The sequence below is a fragment of the Ranitomeya variabilis genome, chromosome 7 (assembly GCF_051348905.1).
Source record: "Ranitomeya variabilis isolate aRanVar5 chromosome 7, aRanVar5.hap1, whole genome shotgun sequence".
Lineage (NCBI taxonomy): Eukaryota > Metazoa > Chordata > Amphibia > Anura > Dendrobatidae > Ranitomeya > Ranitomeya variabilis.
Window position 1 is genome coordinate 105,376,428 of NC_135238.1, and position 20,152 is coordinate 105,396,579.

At 45.4% G+C, this 20,152-nt stretch overlaps 1 protein-coding gene across 3 annotated transcripts in view; it reads left to right on the plus strand.

The window, feature by feature from the left end:
* The window catches only part of SF3B1 (splicing factor 3b subunit 1), a 460,811-nt gene that overhangs the window by 165,368 nt on the left and 275,291 nt on the right, over positions 1-20,152 (plus strand). For all 3 annotated transcript variants that reach the window (XM_077275636.1, XM_077275635.1, XM_077275638.1), the window contains 3 exons: positions 7,245-7,457; positions 14,754-14,875; positions 15,645-15,842. In XM_077275636.1, coding sequence (XP_077131751.1) covers positions 7,245-7,457; positions 14,754-14,875; positions 15,645-15,842 — 533 coding nt within the window. The remainder of the gene's footprint in view (positions 1-7,244; positions 7,458-14,753; positions 14,876-15,644; positions 15,843-20,152) is intronic.

Sequence of the window (20,152 nt, forward strand, 5' to 3'; positions counted from 1 at the left end):
CCAAAAAATATGGAATTGAGTGCCCACATCAGAGCCACAACGTCAACACAAGTTTGAGAGTAAGGGTACTGTCTCACAAAACAATTTACCAACGATCACGACCAGTGATACGACCTGGCCGTGATCGTTGGTAAGTCGTTGTGTGGTCGCTGGGGAGCTGTCACACAGACAGCTCTCCAGCGACCAACGATGCCGAGGTCCCCGGGTAACCAGGGTAAACATTGGGTTACTAAGCACAGGGCCGCGCTTAGTAACCCGATGTTTACCCTGGTTACAAAAAACAAAACAAACAGTACATACTCACATTCCGTTGTCCGTCAGGTCCCTTGCCGTCTGCTTCCCGCACTGACTGACTGCCGGCCGTAAAGTGAAAGCAGAGCACAGCGGTGACGTTACATTTACGATGGTAACCAGGGTAAACATCGGGTTACTAAGCGCGGCCCTGCCCTTAGTAACCCGATGTTTACCCTGGTTACAAGCGAACACATCGCTGGATCGGTGTCGCACACACCGATCCAACGATGACAGCGGGAGATCCAGCGACGAAAGAAAGTTCCAAACGATCTGCTACGACGTACGATTCTCAGCAGGGTCCCTGATCGCTGCTGCGTGTCAGACACAGCGATATCGTATGGATATCGCTGGAACGTCACGAATCGTACCGTCGTAGTGATCAAAGTGCCAGTGTGAGACAGTACCCTAAAGGGTTCAGTCTGTGGAGGAGATCTGGGGTGTGATACCAGAGCATCAGTGTCACAATACCCGGGTAATAATGCTGCAGTTGAAACTGCACCCAGCAGCAACAAAGATAGGTCAGAAACCCGGGTAACTAAAATGAACACCAACGGGACCTTTCACATGAGACAGAGTGATCAGGTAAAGCAATAGGACCTACGATCATGTGACAGAGTAGGGGGCGGAGCCAGACGCTGGGGAAACAGAGAAGGGGCAAGCATAAAAGAATAGTGAAACAAGCCGAGGTCTAAGCCAGGAGATAACAAGATACCAACAGGGAGAGTCAGAGAATAGTCAAAAGCCAAGCCAGGGGTCAGAAATCCAGGAAAGCGAATAAAGCAGGTGACAGTAAGACACAAAGCAAGCAGCACACACTTCAGAGGTCAATCATACAGACTGCAGAAAAACCTATAGCTGACAAGGATACCAGGTTAGGAGCAAGTATAAATAGCCCTCCCATCTTGAAAGAGAGGCTAAGAACATTAACCCTTGAGTGCACAGGACAACCTTGTCCTAACCATGACAATCAGTATTTTATACTGATTCTCCTTATAAAGAGTGCAAATGGAGGATTTGGCTGCTGTATCCCAAAAAATTTGCAAATTTTGAGGCGATAACCCCTGTCCCAAAATAGACTCCCATCTGCACATATAGGAATGTTTTAGTTATTTACCTTCCTGAGGAAGAACCAGAATCTTATATATTTCTGAGATTAGTCCTTTGGTCGACGTCCCTCTCTTGCAAATCCTCTCAAAAGTCAGTCGGCAAAGAGACCTTTGGAAGTCCATAAAGTGAGGTAGCAAAGTGCTTGATCTGTAAATACTTTAAAAAAACTCTTTATTAGTTATAGCAATTTCTCTATCGCCTCATTGGGGGACACAGAAACCATGGGTGTATGCTGCTGCCACTAGGAGGCTGACACTATGCACAAAAAAAGTTAGCGCCTCCTGCAGTGTACACCCCACCGACTGGCATTCTGAAACTTAGCTTGGTGCAGTAGGAGGTGGACAACGGGTCTTTCTTTAGACCCATATCTACCTCAATGTGCGTCGTTTTCTTTCAAGTTCACTGGATGGATACAGTCTGAACAGTCACAACTGTAATCCCACAATATGGACTATGAGTACGGTGTGTACTGCCACCCCGTATCCTCATAGATCCGACAGCAGGGCCAAGACCCCCAACACAAGTGTGCTTAGAAGTCCGGTCCTAGCTCCATCCCCCACCCACTCGCCCACGGGACGTCTGATACCTTCCCCGGATTGAGGTTAGTAACGGACGGCGTGTGATGTTTGAGGTGAGTATTCCATATAATCCCCACCCGTCCCAGATTAGGGAAGTATGAGATTTGGTAAAGGGGCACAGAGTTTTAATTGAATAAGGGGTCCCTTCCGTCCACCAGCGCCACTGGATTTCTTTTTTTACAGGGAGCACAGAGTTTTTTTTCCAGGCTTCCTTTGGCCCGGTTGTTGCTTCCCCTCCTCGTTACCACCGGCAGGCGCACGGGGCGGGGGTCGTCGCTGTTTCCGCGCTGCGGCCCTTTGCAGGCTGCCGTGCTTCCTTTTTTTCCCCGGCGGCCTCACGGTCTCCTAATCCGGCACGGCGGCCTTGCAGGCAGCTGCACTGCTTTTTTTTTTTTTTTTCCCGGCGACCGCACTATCTTCTCCGGCGCCGCTTCTTTCTCCGGCAGTCGCCGGCCTCTAATTTAGGCCCCGGCTTCTGCCCGGTCCTACTTCCGGTGCCGCGACTCTGCCCACTTCCTTTTTTCTCGGGCGGGCTTTTCTCCTGCCTGACTATCATCCTCTCGGCGAGCTCCTCCCACCGGCATCATCTTGGTGCTCCTGCCCTGGCTGTTGGCTCCGCCCACCACTCCCTGCGCCGCTGCAGGAATTCATTTCACCGCCAGGAACGCCTTACTCCGCCTTCTCCATGAGCACGAATCTTGGCATCCTCGTCTCCCTTGCTGTCGCCATCTCCTTCCTGAGGAGCATCTTTCGTCTGGAAACCACTCGTCTGCCGTGAGTAGCTCTGCACTGCAGACTGACACTCCTCTGCCCTCCTGTCCCCTAACCTTCTGGCATTTCTCCGGGGTCCGTTTTTCATGTCTAATTCTAAGGGAGGTCGCTCTCGTCTTCCTTCTTCCTCAACTTCCTCTGCCTTAGTCAAACACTTTGTGTGTTTGTTGAGGGAGGATCTAAAGTGATCCTTCACGGTTGACTCAGTGATTTCCTCGGGGAGATCATAAAGGATGGGGGCAGTGTTCTGGATCACTGCGTTGAGAAACACGTGATGGTGTCTCCGCGGTGTTGGATGTTTTGATATCCCCGAGGTCATTCATCCTTATGTTCATAGCCTTTTCACTAGGCACTGCTCCTAATAGCCAGTTTCCTACTCCACACTGATGAGGGGCAAATACCCTGAAACAGCTGTCTGTGGATGGATACCATGTTTTGGCATAGGAGGTTTTCCTTTATTGGATGCTGCCCTTCCCGTGGTTGTTCCTTCCCGGTGAAAGACCTGGCTATTCATTGCTTGCGTTGAGAAACACGTGATGGTGTCTCCGCGGCTTTTCTACATGCAATGCCACAGCAGTGGCATATGTCAACCACCAGAGTGGTTACGCAGTTTTTTGGCTATGGCCGAGGTATCTAAGATCCTCCTTTGGGCAGAGGCAATGGTTCCGGTGATATCCGCGGTGCATATCCCCGGCGTGGACAATTGGGCCGCCGATTTCCTCAGCCGCGAGGGCCTCGCGGCAGGGGTTGCATCAGGAGGTCTTCCGTCAGATTTGTCTTTGATGGGGAACTCCGGATGTGGACCTCACGGCGTCCCGAATGAACAGGAAGGTCCCTCGGTTCGTCTCCAGGTCCCGCGATCCTCTTGCAGTGGGCGTCGACGCTCTGGCCTTTTCTTGGTCCCAGTTCGTGCTCCCCTATCTGTTTCCACCCCTTCCCTTGCTTCCCAAGCTGTTGAAAAAGGCGGAAGGGGTGCCGGTCATTCTTATAGCCCCGGATTGGCCCAGGAGATCTTGGTTTGCGGAGATCGACAACCTTCTCGCTGAAGCCCCCTGGCGGCTTCCAGACAGGCCCTATCTGCTGTCTCAGGGTCCGATCTGCCACTCGAATTCTCGGTCACTCAGTTTGACTGTGTGGCTGTTGAGACCGCAGTTCTAAAAGCGTCTGGGCTTTCAGTTTGGGTCATTCACACTATGATCCAGGCTCGGAAGCCTTTGTCTTCCAGGATCTACTATCGCACCTGGAAGGCTTATTTCTGTTGGTGCTAGTCCAACCACGTTCCTCCTATGACTTTTTCTATTTCTATTTTGGCCTTCCTTCAGGCTGGACTGTATGCGGGTCTGGCCCTTAATTCCCTAAAAAGCCAGGTTTCAGCGCTTTCCATCCTCTTCCAGAAGACGTTATCTTCCCGGCCACAGGTCAGGACCTTCCTTCAGAGAGTAGCATATACTGCTCCTTTCAGGGCTCCTGTGGATTCATGGGACCTCAATCTCGTTCTGGAGGTCCTGAGGGGTTCCCCTTTGAGCCTCTCAGGGAGGTTTCCCTGTCATTTCTTTCTGGGAAGGTGGCTTTTCTTGTGGTCTTCACCTCTATTCGGCGTGTTTGAGTTGGCAGCCCTGTCTTGTCGACCTCCTTTCTTGGTTATCCACCAGGACAAGGTAGTCCTGATGCCACCGCCTTCCTTCCGAAGGTGGTTTCCAACTTCCACCTCAACAAGGACATCGTCCTACCTTCCTTTTGTCCAGCTCCGACTCATCCTCTGGAGCGTTCTTTGAACAAGCTAGACCTCGTCAGGGCGGTGAGGGTCTACCTGGCCAGAACGGTCTTTTTTCGGAAGACTGATTCGCTTTTCGTCATTCCTGATGGCACGCGTAGAGGCCCGCCGGCTTCCAAGGCGACTATTGCTCGCTGGATCAGAACGACAATTTTGGAGGCTTACCGTGTAAAGAACAGAGTGCCCCCTCCTGGGGTTAAGGCTCCCTCTACCCGGGCAGTCTGCGCCTCCTGGGCTTTCTCACTAACTGAGTTTCAGAATGCCAGTCGGTGGGGTGTACACTGCAGAGGAGGAGCTAACTTTTTTTTGTGCAGAGTCCGCCTCCTAGTGGCAGAAGCATACACCCGTGGTTTCTGTGTCCCCCAATGAAGGCTCCAAGAAACAGATTTTACGGTAAGCAACTAAAAAATCCTGTTTTTGGACTTGACCACATCAAACATAAGAATCTCCAGCGTGTTCCCGTCTACTATATCCGCGAACGTAAATAGTCCTGTGGAGGTCCAGGGCTGAGCTATCTCATGATCCGTACTATTTGGTAACAAGGACTGAAATATGAATGATATCATTGGCGAGTTAGGGGAGGCCAAATTAAACTTCTGAATACAAGAAAGCCATATTTCCCTCGTGAACCGCGTAGGGCCCAACAAAGACTACAGAATTCTTATGGCACTAGTTGACCATAATAACGAATTTGGATGAATTGGGGCTAGCCATAATTTTTCTATTTCTGTCCATTTGTTGTGTGCCCACAACGAGGTCCAACAGGGGATTCTTCGTAAATGAGCTGCTCAGTAGTATTTAATATCAGGGACTAGCAGACCCCCCTGAGACTTATGAGAGACAAGAACACGCTTGGATATCCGGTGATGCTTATCATTCCAAGCAAATCTCATTATGGCTGCCTGAAGGGGGACTTGAGTTCACTCATGGGGACCTTGACTGGAAGGGACTAAAAAAAAATAAATAAAGTAAGTTGGGAAGGAGAGATCTTTTCAGTGAAGTAATGTGGCCAATTAATGAGTGAAAGTGATTTCCACTTATCCATTAGTTTCCTTAAATCACTCAGAAGTGGTGGAAAGTTAGTGCTATATAGGTTATCGTAAGAGCATGATAGGTTAACCCACAGATATTTGATAGCTTCTGAATTTAAAGTTTAGCTTTAAATGATCCAATACATCAGGAGGGGACATTTAGAGGGAGGGGTCCGGTTTTTGAAGTATTCAATTTATATCCCAATAACTCTCCATACTTTTTTTTACATCCTTCATCAGGTTAGGCAGTGTAATATGGAGTTTGGTTAGGGTCAAAAGGACATCATCCACAAATGAGATGATCTTAAACAATGTTTTCCGAACCTCTACTCCTGATAAGTTAGTTTTGTCTTATCAGTGCTGCCAGCGGTTTTATACACGAGACATACAATAGGGTTGATTGAGGGCAGCCCTGACAGGTACCATTTAATATATTGATCGTGGGCGAAGTGATATAGGTAGCTTAATTGAGGCAAAAGGGGAACTGCATACTGCCCTAATAGCTGTCATAATTTAGCCTTGACTTATTTTTAAGCTGTTTTGTATCACCAACTTCCCCTTTCACATTCCGTATATACTCGAGTATAAGTCGACCCGAGTATAAGCCGAGGCACCTCATTTTGCCATGAAAAACTGGGTTAACTTATTGACTCAAGTATAAGCCCGGGTATGCATTGTCCCCTCATCCCTATCCTTGTATGCATGGCTCCGTATCACCTATCCTGGTATGCATGGTTCCCCCATCCCTGTCCTTGTATGCATGGCTCCCCTGTCCCTATCCTTGTATGCATGGCTCCTTATCCTCTATTCTTGTATGCATAGCTCCCCAGTCCCTGTCTTTGTATGTATGGCTCCTAATCTCCTATCCTTGTATGCATGGTTTCTATGAAAAAAAAAATCCTACTTTGCCTGTGCGCCCTCGCTGCATCTTGTACTGACGCCAACAGCTTTTCCTGCCGAGCGAACAAGTGGCGCTGCTCATTAAGGTAATGAATATTCACTTCACGCCTATGGGAGTGGAGAGGCGTGCAGATTCATTACCTTAATGAGCGGGGCCACGTGATCGCTCTGCCGGAGATGCTGCTGGCTCTGGAATGAACGAGATGCAGCAAGGGCTCGCAGGGAGGTAAGTGGGATGTGTGCTGAAAGCCGGCGGCTGTCACGATTACTGAGAAATTAATATTAATTTCTCTCTAGCAGCAGCACAGGCTTTAGCCACGGCCATGGGCTCATGCCTCTGTGACCTGATGCTCTGCCGTTTAACCTCCCCCACTGGCTTTCTGGGACAATTGACCCGTGTAAAATTTGCTGAAAAATTTGCCTTATACACGAGTATATACAGTACTTAAAATGTAAAATGTATTGTAGATACTTCATAAATCTGTGCCATCCTCTACATTTTTAAAACATTTGTTGCCCATAGCATCTAATCACTGAGCAACATTAATTTTTACCAGAGCAATTAAAAATATTAAAACTGAATGGAGGCTTTGGGTAGGAAGGATAGGTTCCTTTTAGAAGCTCTTAATGATGCCCTTAGTTTTTTTTTTTTTTTATTTCGGACTTATTTTTGCGATTTGTTCTGAATTATGCTTGTTGCAAGTGCTCACTAATATTAGTAATATCTATTTCTTCCTCTTTCCATTTTTCTCTGCTAATTAACATTCACTTTTTATTTATTTACTTTAGATACCCCTGGACATGGAAGTGGTTGGGCAGAAACTCCACGTACAGATCGTGGTGGAGAATCAATTGGTGAAACCCCTACACCTGGAGCGAGTAAAAGAAAGTCTCGTTGGGATGAAACACCAGCTAGCCAGATGGGAGGTAGCACCCCTGTTTTGACCCCAGGGAAAACACCCATTGGTACACCTGCCATGAATATGGCAACTCCAACTCCAGGTATGTTTTTGTTTGTATAAAAAAAAAACTTAGACTCAGGGTTAACTTGTAACCTTGGCTGGAATCATACAAAATACTTAAACGCCCTTCCCTGACACCATCTGTACTCCAATTACAAAGTTTGGGAGAATGGTTGATTTTTTTTTTATTTTTTTTTTTAACCCCATGCAGGGTCACACTTGTCTGTGGCATACAGGGCCAGCAAACAGTGGCGTGTCGCTTATGCAGCATATCACGCAGCTGCTGTGGGACCTGCCCTGCCCCAGCAGAGTAGCGGATGACAGGAGGCAGGAGCCGGCTGCTGCAGCTAAAGCCTCTGCCCACTACTAAAGAGAAAATATGGGTGTGGAGAGCAGTGAATGTTTCACTTCAATAGCGGGCAGTGGTAGCCGCCGGTTCCTGCTGCAGCTCCCCGCTATAAGGTCCGGTGTTAGGAGCAGTCAGACTAGGGCCCCCGCTCTCTGAGGCCCCCAGCCAGTGGAGTGCCACTAGTAGCGGCACCCCACTAGGCTGCGGTCTTTATTGACGTACGAGCTGAGTGATCCACCGTTAAGTCGCCCTTCTGGGTCTGGATGCTCGGATGGGCCCCTGTCTCTCGTTTTGGCCAGTCGCAGAGTGCGTCTGGAGTTTTCTTTCTTGGCCCTGTTGCTTCGGGCTCGCTGCATTCAACTGCATCGGGGTCTGCATTATTCTTATGAGGTGTCAGCATTATATTTTATGGTGGGGGGGCTACATTATACCCTGTGGTGGGAGCTGCATTATACCCTGTGGGGTGGGGGGGGGGGGGGGGCTGGCTGCGTTATACCCTATGGAGGGCTGGCTGTGTTATACTCTATTGGGGGGGGCTACATTATATTCTATGAGGGAGATTACCCCAACCCCTGCTATATCATGAAGACGTGTATTGTACCCTGATATTAGCGTGTTTTACCGCACAATTGGTGGTCTTGTATTTATTTCTATGTAGCTACATAATAGGCCTCAAGAATGATTTTCTTTGTTGGGCTCAAGGTGTTCCAGTCCGATGCTGACACCAGGTAACAGTATGACAGCGCCAACCTTACACTGTTTATAGTTTACATGGCAAAATCCTGCTGACAGGTTCGCTTTAAATAATATTTTGTACAGGAAAAAAAGCCAAACTACTTATTGAAGTTCATTACAAACTTTAAGAATTTTCTATGCTGGATACAGTATTGCATAATAAAATTTAAATGAATATTTTATTACTCATTAACCCCTTTCTGACATCGGACGTACTATCCCGTCGAGGTGGGGTGGGCCCGTATGACCACTGACTGGATAGTACGACATATGCGATCGGCCGCGCTCACGGGGGGAGCGCGGCCAGGTGTCAGCTGACATCCGGAACTATGTGCCAGGAGCAGTCACGGACCGCCCCCGGCTCATTAACCCCCGGCACACTGCGATCAAACATGATCGCAGTGTTCCGGCGGTATAGGGAAGCATCGCGCAGGGAGGGGGCTCCCTGCGTGCTTCCCTGAGACCCCCGGAGCAACGCGATGTGATCGCGTTGCTCCGAGGGTCTCTTACCTCCTCCTCCCTGCAGCAGGCCCGGATCCAAGATGGCTGCGGCATCCGGGTCCTGCAGGGAGGTGGCTTCACAGCGCCTGCTCAGAGCAGGCGCCGGGGAAGCCTCCAGGAGCTGTGCATGTCAGATCGGCGATCCCCCAAAAATTGAAAAAAAATATATATATTGTTCCTATAAATACATTTCTTTATCTAAATAAAAACAACAAAACAATAAAAGTACACATATTTAGTATCGCCGCGTCCGTAATGACCCGACCTATAAAACTGTCCCACTAGTTAACCCCTTCAGTGAACACCGTAAAAAAGGCAAAAAACAACGCTTTATTATCATACCGCCGAACAAAAAGTGGAATAACACATGATCAAACAGACGGATATAAATAACCATGGTACCGCTAAAAACGTCATCTTGTCCCGCAAAAAACGAGCCGCCATACAGCGTCATCAAAGAAAAAATAAAGTTATAGTTCTCAGAATAAAGCGATGCAAAAATAATTATTTTTTCTATAAAATAGTTTTTATTGTATAAAAGCGGCAAAACATAAAAAATGATATAAATGAAGTATCTCTATAATCGTACTGACCCGAAGAATAAAACTACTTTATCCATTTTACCAAACACGGAACGGTATAAACGCCTCCCCCAAAAGAAATTCATGAATAGCTGGGTTTTGGTCATTCTGCCTCACAAAAATCAAAACAAACAACCCCAACACCACAATATGGATCACCAGAAAGCACCAAGACAAGGGAATATATAGAAATTGATATTTTATTTAATATATATTGAAAAATAACTCCATTCATTTAATAAGAACAATTAAAAATAGAATACACAGGACAAGAAGATAATCACATTTAGTATATAATATACCGGCCGCATTTACATAAAAAATCCCCGAACCTCACAGCTTATATATATAACCATGATCTAATGGCCTGAAAGTGCAAACGTGATCAAAAAATAAAAATTAGCAGCAAACGCAGTGGAAATGACTAATGAAAAGACCTTATTTCAGGTCAAAATATTTCAATAATATAAGGATCAAAAAGTGCAAATGTGCAAAAGATTATATGTGCAAGTAACTTGCAAAGGTGCAAGGTGCTACAGCTTTAATCAGCCGACTCAAAGCCACACGCTGTGTATAAAGATATAAGAGGAGGATTATACAGGGATTAACAGGTAAATACCTATGAATGGCCGTGTCCTGTGTCTGCGTACCCCTACGCACGTTTCGGACTACTTTCCTTCTTCAGGGGGTCCTGTTAAGTGATCCGAGATGTTCCCTTTATATATGTTACTCCATCCAATGCCTACATCTCTGGCTACGCCGGCGCATGCGCAGTCAGGAGGACCCGGAAGTGCGCGATCACACCCCATGTGACCGGACGCACAGGACGAAGTCCCGGCGTTGCCAAGGTCACAGGGACGCTAATCCCGCACCCCGGGCCGCAGATCGCGCATGCGCACCACCAGGGGGAGGCATAGGAAGGTTCCTCATAAACAAAAGTGTTCCAAGTATACCCGATAACGACCATCAGTTACTATCTATCAGAGGATGGGTAAATATATAACAATTGTATATATCTCCACTTGTCCGATGCATATACAAATGTCTGCATATTGTATATCCCTCATTTGTCCACTGTGGGGCGCCCTATCAACAAAAATTCCCAAACTATATCATTAGCAGACTATCCCGTTTACAGCAACCAATTTATTATATATCAGAACTAATTATTACATATAAGTAGATCAAATGCTATTATTCCATATATATCCTAATACACTAGATGCTATATATTGTATTACAGGCAATCTCGCATACAACGGATAATTGTTATATATAGCTACATCAAACTTCCATTAACTCATATATATACATATACATACACAAATATACACATATACATATATATGCACTGAATTAATATCAAAAAATAAAGAACAATTCGTATATATACATGCAGATGGCAGGATAATTCATCAATTCTTTTATCATTTCAGTCCCCACATCACCGCCAGAGACATCCTTCAATCAAATCTCCCCATCCACCCTGAAAACAGGTATGTATGAACACTAAAAATAAAAATAAATAGGATAAAAAACATAGGTTAAAATTGGACCACAAACACAACAAGCAAAAAATAAAATATAATAATTTAATAAAAAATCAGATAAAAGCAGAAAATATATTAAAATTTATTAAAAGAGTTATTTTAAGAGAGGTTTCTCAAACAAGTATCCATAAAAATTCATGGATATATGCATAATAAAGGTAAAACAAGTTATTTATTATAGAAAGGGAGCAAAACTTATATTTTCATTTAATCCTCTAGGTGAAACAGTGTCTAGGGCCCATATCCATTTTGTTTCCATTTTGGCCAGCGGTATGGTAACCGGTCCACCACGTTCACCTATTTTCACTGTGTCAATTCCAATTACCTTAAATCCCGTGGGATCACTATTGTGGAAAATTTTAAAGTGCTTGGGAATTGTTTTAAGGGAGACACATTTATAACGTACAGAAGGTCAAAAAATTTGAGGGATCATTTGGTGGAAAGCCATTACAAATACAATCCAGTTCTTCCTTCCTTTTTGGACAATGGCAGACCTACCTTGGGTTGCCGTCCATGTGGTAAATGTGTGGCGTGCCCAAATATAGTGAGGGAGCAGAAATTTCATACATCTGATGGCACTAAGAGTTTTGAAATCATGAGTAATATAACGTGCACAACAAAGGCAGTAATATACTATGCCACGTGTCCATGCTCCCTCATATATGTGGGCATGACCACTAGGCAACTCAAGGTAAGGGTCAGGGAACACGTGCTAGGGATAGAAGCCTCAAAAGAAGAACAGGATATTTCATCCCTTAAAACAATTCCCAAGCACTTTAAAATTTTCCACAATAGTGATCCCACGGGATTTAAGGTAATTGGAATTGACACAGTGAAAATAGGTGAACGTGGTGGACCGGTTACCATACCGCTGGCCAAAATGGAAACAAAATGGATATGGGCCCTAGACACTGTTTCACCTAGAGGATTAAATGAAAATATAAGTTTTGCTCCCTTTCTATAATAAATAACTTGTTTTACCTTTATTATGCATATATCCATGAATTTTTATGGATACTTGTTTGAGAAACCTCTCTTAAAATAACTCTTTTAATAAATTTTAATATATTTTCTGCTTTTATCTGATTTTTTATTAAATTATTATATTTTATTTTTTGCTTGTTGTGTTTGTGGTCCAATTTTAACCTATGTTTTTTATCCTATTTATTTTTATTTTTAGTGTTCATACATACCTGTTTTCAGGGTGGATGGGGAGATTTGATTGAAGGATGTCTCTGGCGGTGATGTGGGGACTGAAATGATAAAAGAATTGATGAATTATCCTGCCATCTGCATGTATATATACGAATTGTTCTTTATTTTTTGATATTAATTCAGTGCATATATATGTATATGTGTATATTTGTGTATGTATATGTATATATATGAGTTAATGGAAGTTTGATGTAGCTATATATAACAATTATCCGTTGTATGCGAGATTGCCTGTAATACAATATATAGCATCTAGTGTATTAGGATATATATGGAATAATAGCATTTGATCTACTTATATGTAATAATTAGTTCTGATATATAATAAATTGGTTGCTGTAAACGGGATAGTCTGCTAATGATATAGTTTGGGAATTTTTGTTGATAGGGCGCCCCACAGTGGACAAATGAGGGATATACAATATGCAGACATTTGTATATGCATCGGACAAGTGGAGATATATACAATTGTTATATATTTACCCATCCTCTGATAGATAGTAACTGATGGTCGTTATCGGGTATACTTGGAACACTTTTGTTTATGAGGAACCTTCCTATGCCTCCCCCTGGTGGTGCGCATGCGCGATCTGCGGCCCGGGGTGCGGGATTAGCGTCCCTGTGACCTGGGCAACGCCGGGACTTCGTCCTGTGCGTCCGGTCACATGGGGTGTGATCGCGCACTTCCGGGTCCTCCTGACTGCGCATGCGCCGGCGTAGCCAGAGATGTAGGCATTGGATGGAGTAACATATATAAAGGGAACATCTCGGATCACTTAACAGGACCCCCTGAAGAAGGAAAGTAGTCCGAAACGTGCGTAGGGGTACGCAGACACAGGACACGGCCATTCATAGGTATTTACCTGTTAATCCCTGTATAATCCTCCTCTTATATCTTTATACACAGCGTGTGGCTTTGAGTCGGCTGATTAAAGCTGTAGCACCTTGCACCTTTGCAAGTTACTTGCACATATAATCTTTTGCACATTTGCACTTTTTGATCCTTATATTATTGAAATATTTTGACCTGAAATAAGGTCTTTTCATTAGTCATTTCCACTGCGTTTGCTGCTAATTTTTATTTTTTGATCACGTTTGCACTTTCAGGCCATTAGATCATGGTTATATATATAAGCTGTGAGGTTCGGGGATTTTTTATGTAAATGCGGCCGGTATATTATATACTAAATGTGATTATCTTCTTGTCCTGTGTATTCTATTTTTAATTGTTCTTATTAAATGAATGGAGTTATTTTTCAATATATATTAAATAAAATATCAATTTCTATATATTCCCTTGTCTTGGTGCTTTCTGGTGATCCATATTGTGGTGTTGGGGTTGTTTGTTTCCACTAGGTGGCGGCAGTCACTCACTTACACAGTGTACCAGGAACGGATGAATTTTGAGGATTGATAAGGATATATTGTAATCCCTATATTGGTGGTTTAGCTGTGTGTTTAAATACTCACAAAAATCAGAATAAAAAGCGATCAAAAAATGTCACGTGCCTGAAAATGTCACCAATAAAAACGTCAACTCGTCATGCAAAAAAACAAGACCTCACATGACTGTGGACCAAAATATGGAAAAATTATAGCTCTCAAAATGTGGTAACGGAAAAAAAAAAATTTGTAATAAAAAGCGTCTTTCAGTGTGTGACTGCTGCCAATCATAAAAATCAGCTAAAAAACCGCTATAAAAGTAAATCAAACCCCCCCTTCATCACTCCCTTAGTTAGCGAAAAATTAAAAAAAATTAGAAAAATGTATTTATTTCCACTTTCCCGTTAGGGCTAGGGTTAGGGTTGGGGGCTAGGGTTAGGGTTGGGGGCTAGGGTTAGGGTTGGGGGCTAGGGTTAGGGTTGGGGTTAGGGTTGGGGCTAGGGTTAGGGTTGGGGCTAGGGTTAGGGTTGGGACTAGGGTTAAGGCTACAGTTAGGGTTGGGGCTAAAGTTAGGGTTGGGGCTAAAGTTAGGGTTAGGGTTTGGATTACGTTTACGGTTGGGAATAGGGTTGGGGTTAGGGGTGTGTCAGGGTTAGGGGTGTGGTTAGGGTTACTGTTGGGATTAGGATTAGGGATGTGTTTGGATTAGGGTTTCAGTTATAATTGGGGGGGGGTTTCCACTGTTTAGGCACATCAGGGGATCTCCAAACGCGACATGGCGTCCGATCTCCATTCCAGCCAATTCTGCGTTGAAAAATTAAAACAGTGCTCCTTCCCTTCCGAGCTCTCCCGTGCGCCCAAACAGGGGTTTACCCCAACATATGGGGTATCAGCGTACTCAGGACACATTGGACAAAAACTTCACAATTTCTTCCATGGCCGAAAGGCCAGGACTAAATGTATAGTTGCTGCCCAGCTCTTGATCAAGGTATACATATTTTCTATTGTTTTGTTTTTCATAGGACATATCATGAGTATGACCCCTGAACAGCTTCAAGCATGGAGATGGGAACGTGAAATTGATGAAAGAAACCGTCCACTTTCTGATGAAGAGCTGGATGCTATGTTTCCAGAGGGATATAAGGTATTTTGATTAAAGCAGCATTCCAGCTGGGTTTTTTTTTTTCCACCGCTGGAGTGTGCTCTTTAAATGTAAGTCCCCTACCCCCATTCTTATTCTCACGCACTAGCGGCTTCACCGTTTTCCGGCACTGCTCCGATCCCCTTTTGCCATCTTGTCAACGCAGCTGCTGACTATCTGGAAGTCAGAAGCTACATCACAAGAGCACAATGCAAGTCTGAGAGCCAGAAGGAGACTCTCATAGACTTGTGTGGAAAAGTGACCTCCGACTGCTCCATGAAACACTGCAGCAGCCGGAAGGTCACTTTTCGACAGCGACCGACTGGAGCGACGCTGGAAAAAAATGAAAGCAACGACAGGTGAATGATACAGGGTCAGGGGAATTACTTTTAAATGGAGTGGTGAAATAAAAAAAAACCACTGGAGTGGAGCTTTAAGCTTTTTAAAGGGAATCTGTCACCTCATTGTTTGCATATAAGCTATGGCCACCACCATTAGGGGCTTATCTACAGCATTCTGTAATGCTGTAGATAAGCCCCTGATGTAACCTGAAAGAACAAAACAGCTGGCATGTCCTGGCTTTGATGTGGGCTCACCGCCGGAGCCCCCGCATCAAAGCGGGGGGTTCTGTTATTGGAAGTACTATTCCGTCCGATGGCAGAAAGGGGTTAAAAGAAAAGGTATACCCAAGAAGTGAAAAAAACTGCTTGTTTGTTTTTCTTCTTCCCTTAACACCTTTCGTAATATATGCCTTTTCATCTATGTGCACTAGGTTCTCCCACCACCTGCTGGTTATGTTCCCATACGTACACCAGCGAGGAAATTGACTGCAACTCCCACTCCATTAGGTGGAATGACTGGATTTCATATGCCTACTGAAGACAGAACCATGAAAAGTGTTAGTGATCAGCCTTCTGGAAACCTTCCATTCTTAAAACCTGATGATATTCAGTACTTTGACAAACTTCTGGTAAGTAGATACAAGGAATATTGGCCTAAAGGCCCCGTCACACTTGTCTGGATCGCTGCAGCGTCGCTGTTTGGTCGCTGGAGAGCTGTCACACAGACCGCTCTCCAGCGACCAACGATGCCGAGGTCCCCGGGTAACCAGGGTAAACATCGGGTTGCTAAGCGCAGGGCCGCGCTTAGTAACCCGATGTTTACCCTGGTTACCAGTGTAAAATGTAAAAAAACAAACAGTACATACTCACCTTCGCGTCCCCTGCCGTCCGCTTCCTGCACTGATTGAGCGCCGGCCCTAACAGCAGAGCGGCCCTGCGCTTAGCAACCCGATGTTTACCCTGGTTACCAGTGTAAAACATCGCTGGCATCGTTGCTTTTGGTGTCAAACACGACGATACACGCCGGTCTGACGACCAAATAAAGTTCTGAACTTTCTTCAACGACCAGCGATATCACAGCAGGATCCTGATCACTGCTGCCTGTCACACTCAACGATAATCGCTAGCCAGGACGCTGCAACGTCACGGATCGCTAGCGATATCGTTTAGTGTGACTGTACCTTAACTCTTTTTAACTAATTATCATAACTAGGTTCCTTTGTCCAGGATTTAACAATTGTTTACATATCCTCCTATCATTTCTAATTTTTCCAACAAAATTTACAAAACCAATTTTTCCAGGTCACCACCTGGCAGCACCATGCAGGATGTCCATGTTATCCCCAGTGGGACATGAAACCAAGAGAGTTTAAAAGGACCCTCCCCCTATCACCCATCAGTGTTTTTCCTGACCCACTGTGGATAGGAACAGTGAGAGAACAAGAAGTCCGACCGTTCCGTGTGGGGGGGGGGGGGGGGGTGGATCGGGGGGCCTGGCTTCTCCCTTCCCACCGCAAGATCTCCGTAGGCTGACACCCGCTCTGAGGGACCCTCAGCTGTCCAGTGTAGCTCTGCTCCTGGTTTAGGAGTCGCTTTCTCCTGTCGGGGGCTCTCTACCCTGGTGTCGCCCCAGATGTACCAGACTCCCGGCCGTCTCTCTTGATGCCGCCGCATCTCCACACGGTTTCCTGGAGGAAAGTGGATAGCAGTACATTCTAGCGTCGGTGCCGGAGCCGCAGCATGAAGACAAGAAGAGGATGTCATCCTATGAAGATGGGAGGCCCCGGACCGGACCGCGACACCCATCGGACCGGACTGCAGCGGGGAACGCCCCTGGGTGAGTATAATCTAACCTCTTTTTCTCATCTTTCAGGTTACATCGGGGGCTTATCTACAGCATTACAGAATGCAGTTGATAAGCCCCTGATGCCGGTGGGCTTAGCTCACCTTCCATTTTGGGGGTGACAGGTTCCCTTTAAAAAGAGCCTGGGAAAGTTCATCAGCAGTCATAAGTACAAATATAGCAGCCACATCAGTAGCACGTTCTATGCATTTGTGGGTGGATGATCCCCAGGATCAACTATCGGCCAAAACTCCTAGGGAAACAATAAAATTGGCAACAGTGTTCCTAGCAGATGCCTCTGCGGAGTCTGTCAGATTTGCGGCTAGGAGTCAGTCCCTATCCAACGCAGCCAGAAGAGCAATCTGGCTTAAAGGACTGGTCAGGGGATATGCACTCTAAAAATAAGCTTTGCTCTATTCCATTTTCAGGAGGTAGGGTTTTTGGGCCCAACCTCGATGATATTTTAGAGAAGGCCTCAGATGAAAAAAGGGGTTTACAGAGGAAAAACCCAAGAGATATCAGCCCTTTCGTAGACTCCCGTTATAATCAGAAAACAGATTACAGGGGGAAAGGGAAGCAAGGAAGATAAAGCTACCAGGAAGGGGGGGGGGGGAGCATAGTCAAATACAAAGACTCCAGCTACTTAGGCTCTGGTTCAGGTTTTCGGAGGAAATGACGCCATCAGAGTAGGGGGCCGACTACGCGAGTTCCTGGAGGGATGGCGGGAGATCACCACAAGTCATTGGATCCTACAGGTTATTTCTCAGGGATACAGAATAAAGCTCGACTCTTTTCCTCAAGAAAGATTCCTCGTATCCAGCTCCCGTTTAGTGTCAGCCTCCCCTATATGGTTGGACATTGGGGACCTCCTAGAGTCAGCGGCAATTGTTCCAGTACCCCCTCGAGAAGAAGGCAGGGGACATTACTCAAACCTCTTCTCGATAATAAAGCCATCGGGGGAGTCCAGGACGATGATAAACCTCAGATATTTTTACAGATGGGTAAAATACAAGAGGTTAAAAATGGAATCGATAAGATCCACGATTCACCTGTTTGGGAAGGGAGTGGTAATGTGCACTCTAGATTTAAAAAGTGCATATTACCATGTGCCAATTTTCCCAGATCACCAAAGGTGCCTCAGGTTTGCAGTGGAAAAGGAGGGCAGAATCTACCGCTATCAATTTTGCTGCCTAGCATCAGCCCCCAGGGTTTTTACAATCTTTGGTCTCCACACTGCAGAAACTGGGGTGGATTACAAACTGGTACAAATCAGGTCTAGTACCCAAACCAAGAATAAAAGTCTTGGGGGTTATGCTAGACTCTGAAGTAAGAATGTCTTTCTTACCGGAAGAAAGACTAACTGGCATAGTGAAGAAAGTTCATCAATTTTCAGAGCCGAGTCTCTATCAGAGATGCAATGAAGATCTTGGGTCTAATGGCGGCCTGCATTCCCTGTGTGAACTGGAGCCAGTTTCATTCTCGGCGGTTGCAACAGGCGGTCCTCGCATCTTGGGACAGAAAGCAGAGCTCACTAAACAGAGTAATAAAGCTGTCCCCTCAAGTCAAGAAATCCCTCGATTGGTGGACTCTTCCCAGAAAGCTCCGCGCCTGTGTGTCGTGGCTTCTTTCTCTGGAAGTTTCTGTCACGACGGATGCAAGTCAGCAAGGTTGGGGAGGACACATCCAAAGGAGGTACTTCCAGGGACAGTGGAGTCAGAAAAAAAGCAGAGAAACCTCAAACTACAGAGAGCTACATGCTGTTTGGAAAGTCTTATCTTCGGCCCAGTCCTTAGTGGAGATCAAACATGTAAAGGTACTATCCGGCAATACGACGACAGTAGCCTTCCTTTGTCATCAGGGCAGTCCAAGACACCTATTATTAGGGTTGAACAATTAATAAAATGTTCAATTCTCTAGTTGCCTACTCCTGGCCTAATGGATATTGATCAGGTGCGCACCAAAAGAAATACACCACACAGTTGGATGTATACTCCTTGATCAATCTGTGGCTCAGCTCCAAGAAGGCCTTTATTTGGCTTAAAACACATCTTATATATTTTCTGTAAGGGGGCTCGGTTAGCTCTAAAATGGGAGTGATCGGATATATTCCATTGGTTAGTGGGTTGGACAATGAGCAAGTCCATGGGCGGATCCATGAGGTCATCAGGGTGGGTTGGTCCATGAGATCATCAGGGTGGGCTTCACTGTGGGTGGATCCATGAGGTCATCAGGGTGGGCGTCATCTTGGACACCAACACATGGTCTGCTTTCTACAGGAAATGGCAGCCATCTTTTGTGTCTTCATTGTTCATCTTGGATACCAGAGCACATGGCTCTGATACAGGAGATGGCAGCCATCTTTAGTGTCTCACTTTGCTCTGAGGAAAACTTATGTAAGGTTAAACAATACATGTTATGGGTTGCTTCTCTCAATTACCTTATGTCTTGAGGTTAATTAAGTATTTGATCTTACGGCTCTCCTCAACACTATCACTACAAGCAGAATGGATCTTCAGGTGGGCAGAGAAGTAAGTGCTCTCGATCTCGGCGGTACACCTGGAGGGTACCAGAAATATGGTCGCAGACTTCCTGAGCAGGAAAGAAGTGACTGCAACAGAATGGGAATTGAAGAACGAGGTGTTCGAGTTATGCCAACGCTGGGGAAAGGCTACCATGGTAAATTGTGTCCATCAGACATAATGCTTCACCAGGATCCAAATCAGATCAAACAAAGATACCATATGTCACCTGATATGACACCCAAGGGTATCAGACAAAGATGTGCACATGAGCAGTGGCAAAATGCAGCTGGAAAATTAGAAGACCAGAGCAGGAAAAACATGATAGATGGTATAAAACCCCTTCACCAACACTGTGGCTACCCGAGGATCCCTAGACAATACAGAAGAACAAGGACATATATGTCCCGTATTTGAAGGTAAGGATGTGGAGAGTCAAGATGATAACGCATGATTGTATATTGTGTAAACATAAATAGATCCACATAGCCGGAAGGTTATAGAGAGTGAAAATTCCCCTCCCTTGAGATTGAAGTAATCAGATGCCAAAAATGGGAAAGTGAAATCATGTTCCACC